A 7728-nucleotide genomic window follows, 5' to 3' on the forward strand; every position below is an offset into this window, starting at 1 on the left:
CACCCAGCTAATTTTTGTATTTTTAGTAGAGATGGGGTTTCACCATGTTGGCCAGGCTGGTCTCGAACTCCTGACCTCAAGTGATCCACCCGCCTCTGCCTCCCAAAGTGCTGGAATTACAGGTGTGAGCCACCGCGCCCGGTTGCCTTTGTTTGTTTTAAAAATGTCTATGCAGGTTACAAGCAGAGCAGGGACAGGTTGCCAGGTCAGACACACACTTACATGGCTGTTGAGTAAACCGCTTTTGTGTGATGTGATTCCTTCGCTTTTTTGGAGGTTTTCAATCGCCATTTCAAGCTAAAGAAAATGTGTGCAGAAACAAAACAAAACAAAATGAAAAAAAAAAAAAAAGGAAATCAGATGGTTAGCATCAGCCAAGATTTGTTTTTATTAATATCCAAATAATGATTCGAGCTCCTACAAAATAAAAAGGAGGCTCCACGCAGGCAGGGCGGTGGGGGTGAGTTAAATTGTGCGTGAAAGCTGAGGCAGGGAGTATTGCTTTGCACACGCAGATAAGCCCGAGAGCCTGTCTGACAGAAGCAGCAGCAATCGTGTGGTAAAGACTTGCTACTGAATTTTAACCCGGCATATGTGTGTGCACATCATAACACTAATATGCAGCTGCTGCATCCATTCCAGTGTCCGCCAAGCCAGCCTCATAGTCACCTGCTCCTCTCCCCACGCCACATCGATGGGGAACCAGAACGAAAGCAAGGGCAGATGGCAGCCTTGACTCCCCAGCCAGGCCGTCCTGTTGCAAAGCCCAGGGTCTCCCCGCTGCTACCAACGAGGCCACAGACTCAGACCCTGCCACCAGGAGGCCATAGGATCCAGGGCCACTGGACACTGTCTGGCGAGTTATTTATCTAGTGGGAGCTGTGCGAAGAAGGTTTTGGAAAAGAGAAAAGAGTTCTGGAAGAAAGAGTTGGGGAGCTAACGGTAGAAATTCCTGGAGGAGGGATTCCTGAGTTGGATCCTGAAGGACCTGATGGAGGTGGGGAGAGAGGTGGGTGGCAGGTCCATGCAAAGGAGGAGGCACCCAGCTGTGCGTGGCCGCCAAGGCATTCCCACACATTTGGTCTGTCCTAGACTCGCACACGGAAAACGGCGATGTAAAATCTGCTGCAGCCCACCGCGACGACCAGAGGACTGAAGTGGAAGGAAACGAACCTGAGGTATATGCTTCCTTTCCTAAAACACCCAGGGAGGCCAAAGACTTGACAGTTCTGCAAAGAGCAGGTTGAGTGTGTATTTCCGAGAGCAGGCTTGCGGAGCTGAGTTCAAGAGCGAGAGGCTAACTGCTTCTCCCACGGCCTCTGACCACTGTGGTTCTGCCTCCTCTCATTAGCGACCCTTGCTTCAAGCCAAGGAGGACGTCAGGGTCGCCTTTAAGAAGTGCAGAAGGTACGGTGGAGGACCAGGGGAAAGCAGGATGGTGAGACCTCCCCCACCCATCGGCCTCAGGGCGCAGGCGATGAGAAGGCAGTCGCCACCTCTATGATAGAAAGAAAAGACACATGCCACCCTCATGTCTTGGGGCCATTCTGATTTGCAGCTTGGGCAGGCAGGTGAGTACCGCCCGGTGGCACCTTCCCTGTGGGACACCGCTGACCTGTGGGTGCTGGGAGAGCAGAGTGCATGACCTCTGGAAGTCTGCCCTCATCTCAGGGGCCTCGTCCAGTGCCCAGCACATTGGGAAGGAGACGAAAACACTGTCTCTCCAAACATAGTGCGTCTCAGTCGTTCGGTCTAGTAAAAAACACACTCTGACAAAATTTTCAGATTTCGCTGCCTCCCCTGAAAAAGAGTTTTTCTTTTTTTTTTTTTTTTCCTTCCTTGAGACAGACTCTTGCGCTGTTTCCCAGCTGGAGTGCAATGATGTGATCTCGGCTCACTGCCACCTCTGCCTCTCAGGCTCCAGTGATTCTCATGCCTCAGCTTCCCAAGTAGCTGGGGTTACAGGCGTGTGCCACCACACCCAGCTAATTTCTGTATTTTTTGGCAGACATGGGGTTTCTCTATGTTGGCCAAGCTGGTCTTAAACTCCTGGCCTCAACTGAACCGCCTGCCTCGGCCTCCCAAAGTTCTGAGATTACAGGTATAAGCTACCACACACCACCTGCTTTTGTTTTTAAAAGTTAAATCTATTATTTCCCTTATTAGAAATCAAAATAGATAATTTTTAAAAAGATGTATTAATTCATTAAAAAATAATAAACCCATTATAGGTTAACACTTAAAGAATAGGTACACTTTCCAAATTTAAAAAAAAAAAAAAAACCCAAAATGAGAAGAGCGGAATGATTCTACGTCTTCACAAGTCTGTGGAGTGTGTGGCTCACAGAAGACAGCTCTGCACATCTGCTTCTGGATCTCCGTCTATTGTATACTGTTTACTGTTTTAGCTGAAGTACATTGAAAAAACTTGGCCTCACACAGATATATACTTGGAAAAGGAGCACTGTTTTAATAGCCTTTTCAGATAATTGTGGATATTTTTACTTGATACTATAGCAACACTTGACAACTGGTAATTTCTTAAAGGTTAGCTGCAATGTGGAATCTGAAACCATATCAACGAGCTTTTCATACTCAGTAACATTGAAATCCATTAATCTTGAGCTGACATCCATGACAATGACAGAGTAAGGAACTCCAAAACCCATCCCTTCACAAAAGCAGTGAAAACATGGGCAAACATCGTCAGAATCAACTTTATCAGAACTCTGCAAATGAATTAAAAGATTATGGCAAACAGGTGAAACCTTAATCAAGAAAAAAAAAAAAAGATAAAACTTGGCATTTAAGGAAATCTCCATCAAATCACTAGTTGACCACTAAGGTAACCGAATAGAGATTTTGGCTGGGTGTGGGGGCTCACGCCTGTAATCCCAGCACTTTGGGAGGCAGAGGCACGTGGATTGCTTGAGGCCAGGAGTTCAAGACCAGCCTGGCTAACATGATGAAACTCTGTCTCTACTAAAAAATATGAAGAAAAATTAGGTGGGTGTGGTGGCACACACCTGTAATCCCAGCTACTGGGGAGGCTGAGGCAGGAGGATCGCTTGAACCCAGGAAGTGGAGATTGCAGTGAGCCAAGATCTCACCACTGCACTCCAGCCTGGGCAATAAAGTGAGACTGTCTAAAAAAAAAAAAAAGCAGATTTTACAAAATTAGTTCAGAAAGGTCATGAAACAATCAACAACACCTATAAGCAGCAACAGCAAACTGTGGGGAGAACAGAAGAATCCAATATTCAGAGTCACCATGTTATACTATTCAAAATATCCACTTTTCCACAAAAATTATGAGGCATGCAAGAAAACAAGAAAGTATGGCCCATATGTAGAAATAAATAAATAGGACCGTCCCTGAGAAAATCTAGCCTTTGGACTTATGAAACAAAGAGTTTAAATCAATTATATAAAACATACTTAAAGAGTTAAAGGAAATCATGTACAAAGCACTATAAAAAACCATGACAGGCGGGCGTGGTGGCTCACACCTGTAATCCCAGCACTTTGGGAGGGTGAATTGGGTGGATCACTTGAAGTCAGGAGTTCAGGGACCAGCCTGGCCAACATGGTGAAACCCTGTCTCTACTAAAAATACAAAAATTAGCTAGGCATGGTGGTAGGCGTCTGTAATTCCAGCTACTTGAAAGGCTGAGGCCTGAGAATTGCTTGAGCCCACGAGGCAGGGTTTGTAGTGAGCTGAGATCACACCACTGCACCCCAACGTGGGTGACAGAGTGAGATTCCATATCAAAACAGAAACAGAAACAGAAACAAAAACAAAACAACAACAACCACAACAAAAAACACATGAGAGTGATGTTTCACCAGTAGAGAATATCAACAAGAAGATAGAAATTGTAAAAAGGAACCAAATAAAATTTCTGGAGTTTAAAGTATAACAGCTGGAATGAAAAATTCAACAGCAGATTTGAGCAGGCAGAAAAAAGAATCAGGGAACTTGAAGATAGGTCAATTGAGATTACCCAGTCTGAGGAGCGGAAAGAAAAAAGAAGAAAAATGAGCTGAGCCTAAGAAACTCGTGGGACACCACCAAGCTTACCAACAAACACATAATAGGAGTCCCAGAAGGAGAGGAGAGGGAGAAAGTGGTAAAGTATATTTGAATAAGTGATGGCTGAAAACTTCCCACATTTGATGAAAGACATGAATCTACACACTCAAAAACCTCAACAAACTTTAAGTGGTATAAATGCAAAGAAATCCACACCAAAGACACATTATAATCGAACTGTTGAAAGGCAAAGACAAAGAGAGAATCCTAGAAGCAGTAAGAGAGAAGTGGCATCACAAACAGAGAATCCAGAATATGAGTAATGGCTGATTTCTCAACAGAAACCATGGAGGCCAGAGGGCAGTGAAATGACTTAGTCAAAGTGCCAAAAAGTGGAAAAACCCAGAAGTCAATGAGCAGATGAATGGATAAACAAAATGTGGTCCATCCATACAATGGAATAGTATTTAGCCACAAAAAAATAAGGTTCTGACACATGCTACAACATGGATGTGCCTCATACAAAAGACTATATATTGTATAATTCCTTTTACATAAAATATGTAGAATTGGCAAATCCCTAGAGACAGAAAGCAGATTAGTGGCTGTCAGGAGACCGAGGAAGGGACAATGGAGAGTGGCTTCTAATGGGGCTGGGGTTTCCTTTCAGGGTGATGACAATGTTCTGGAACTAGATAATGGTGGTGATTGTACGACACTGTGAATGTGTTAAACGCCACTGAATTGTCCACTTTAAAATGGTGAATTTTATGTTACATACATTCTATCTCAATAAAAAAATATACATATAAGTAATCTCAAAAAGTAATTTTAGTCTCCCTTGAAACTTGAATGAGTATTTTACTAATGGGTATAGTTTTGTAACATCATATATTGGTCACTTGGAAAATATGAGTTTACTGAGTTTGCAGATCTTCCAAACATTGCCACATTTCATTAAATAGTGTGAAGAAATCACATTCATTAATATCACCACCAACCTCATCAGAAAAGTCATCAACTTTTGGGAAGCTGTCAGGTTCCTGGTTGGCAGACACAACTCCAAAATTTTCATTTCTTTGTTTGAAAACTTGAATTTTATCATTGGCAACAAAAACGTGCCAGCTGTTTTTCTTAATATGTCAGGCTTTGTTTATTTTTGAAAACATGTCTGCCAAATACCTGAGTCTGAGTAATCACAGTTTGTCATTCTGTCAAGCAGAAATGGAGTTTTAGGAAAACAATGGCTAGTTCTGCCCACACATCAATCAAGCACACATAGGTTTTTCTGGGAGGTGGTCATTGTACTCTGATGGACTTCCCATCTCATCACACATACAATACTAAAGAGATGTGTGCTCAAGAGTTGAAATTTAATAAAATTAATATTTTTTACTGCTTCATCAAGGACATTCTTAAATGAAACTAGTATTTCCCTTCTTTCTCCCCCATCCCCTCCCTTTTTTTTTGAGATGGAGTCTCACTCTGTTGCCCAGGCTGGAGTGCAGTGGTGTGATCTTGGCTCACTGCAACCTTCACCACCCAGGTTCAAGCGATTCTCCTGCCTCGGCCTCCTAGGCACCTGGGATTACAGGTGCCCGCCACCATGCTCAGATCATTTTTGTATTTTTAGTAGAGGTGGGGTTTCACCATGTTGGCCAGGCTGGTCTTGAACTCCCGACCTCAAGTGATCCACCCGCCTTGGCCTCCCAAAGTGCTGGGGTTACAGGTGTGAGCCACTACACCCAGCCTCTTTCTCTGCTCTCTTAAAAACATTTTTTAGAATGTGAGCATGTGGTGGTGAAAAATACAGTGACTTCTAGGACAGTTTGATGCCTCTGCGCTCTTTTTTTAAAAAGAGGTGGGGTCTCTCTCTGCTGCCCTGGCTGGAGTGCAGTGGCATGATCATAGTTCATTTCCTGGAGCTAGAAGTGGCCATGGTGTGGGGAGGGAGAGGTGGTCATTCCCCCAAAACCCAAATGTGGAGACACAAGACAGAGAAGGACACTCCTAAACCTGCTGTGGTTAATTCACTCTCTGTTCTAAAACAGAACTTAGACATGTTACCATAGAAGGAGCTAATTAAAGATAAAATGCTGACAACCCTTTGGGGTCTTTATAAAGAATACAGATTGTTTTTATTTTATTATTATTATTATTTTTTGAGATGGAGTCTTGCTCTGTCACCAGGCTGGAGTGCAGTGGCACGATCTTGGCTCACTGCAACCTCTGCCTTCTGGGTTCAAGTGATTCCCCTGCCTCAGCCTTCTGGGTAGCTGGGACTACAGGTGTGTGCCACCATGCCCAGCTAGTTTTTTTTTTGTGTTTTAGTAGAGATGGGGTTTCACCAGGTTGGCCAGGATGGTCTCCATCTCCTGACCTCGTGATCCACCCACCTCGCCCTCCCAAAGTGTTGGATTACAGGTATGAGCCACTGTGCCTGGCCCAAGAATGCAGATTGTTTTTTTGTTTGTTTGTTTGGTTTTGAGAAGAAGTCTCGCTCTGTCCCCCAGGCTGCAGTGCAGTGGTGCGATCTTAGCTCACTGCAAGCTCTGCCTCCCGTGTTCACGCCATTCTCCTGCCTCAGCCTCCCGAGTAGCTGGCATAACAGGCGCCTGCCACCACACCCGGCTAATTTTTTGTATTTTTAGTAGAGATGGGGTTTCACCGTGTTAGCCAGGGATGGTCTCAATTTCCTGACCTCATGATCCGCCCGCCTCAGCCTCCCAAAGTGCTGGGGTGACCGGTGTGAGCCACCGCGCCCAGCAGGACCGATTCTTATAGAGCCACTGCACACTCTTAACTTCAACACTCTTAACTAATCCACGGACTTTATAGAATATGATCCATTTTCTCACTAATGTCCTTCCTCTGGACCAGGACCAAGTCTGGAATCACATACTGTGATCATTTTGCATACGGTGCCATAAAAGAAAATAGGAAAATAAGACACGGGTCAACACCCAAGAGATCCATCGGTAGCTAATTGATTATAAGATCAATAATCCATTTGTCCATGGTTGTCTTAACACCTTATCAAGTGAGGTTATGTCACTTCAGACAAAGAAGGATGACTTATCTGGTAAATCAATTGAAATGCTTGAGAATAAGTGAAAAATAGTGCTTTTTAGTATGACAGTCTTTAATCATGTCACTACAGGCAAATCGGAGACTAAAACTTCAGACATATCTTTCAAAGGGGTACTTGTAAGTGTAAACCTGGGTACTTTTCCCACCTTTGCGGAAAAAAAAAAACCAAACAAAACAAAACCTTATAAAACCAGCTTCAAAAGTGATATTATCACACACTTGCCACAACCCATACAACGCACACCACCAAGACAGAACCCTAATGTGAACGGGAGTGTAGTCTACAATAATGCATCAACATTGGATCATCAGCTGCAACAAATGTAACAAACAACTTCCAACTGCACTAAAAAGGGAACTCTACGAAATTAAAAAGCGGTGATAAATGTCATAGTGAGAGGAAAAGCAGATGTGCCATTGTCGAAATTCCTTTATCAAACAGTATCTTGAGTGTGGGAATGTCAAAGGCAGGCAGTGGGAAGAGCGATTATCATCATGTGTGTTGGCTGGCAAATAATTCGCCCTGATCATTGGACAAAAAACCCTGCTATGCAGGGGCTGAGCAGACTTCTGGTAGATGGGAGGAGTACCCAAGTGATTTATTT

The 7728-nt window shown here is 43.9% G+C and overlaps 1 protein-coding gene across 1 annotated transcript in view; it reads right to left on the reverse strand.

Moving 5' to 3' along the window:
• RFX2 (regulatory factor X, 2 (influences HLA class II expression)) overlaps positions 1-7728 on the reverse strand; it is a 74624-nt gene that overhangs the window by 52098 nt on the left and 14798 nt on the right. Inside the window, exon 5 of the mRNA XM_011967479.1 lies at positions 223-297. Coding sequence (XP_011822869.1) covers positions 223-297 — 75 coding nt within the window. The remainder of the gene's footprint in view (positions 1-222; positions 298-7728) is intronic.

This window comes from Mandrillus leucophaeus, unplaced genomic scaffold (assembly GCF_000951045.1).
Source record: "Mandrillus leucophaeus isolate KB7577 unplaced genomic scaffold, Mleu.le_1.0 Scaffold8, whole genome shotgun sequence".
NCBI classification, from domain to species: Eukaryota; Metazoa; Chordata; class Mammalia; order Primates; family Cercopithecidae; genus Mandrillus; species Mandrillus leucophaeus.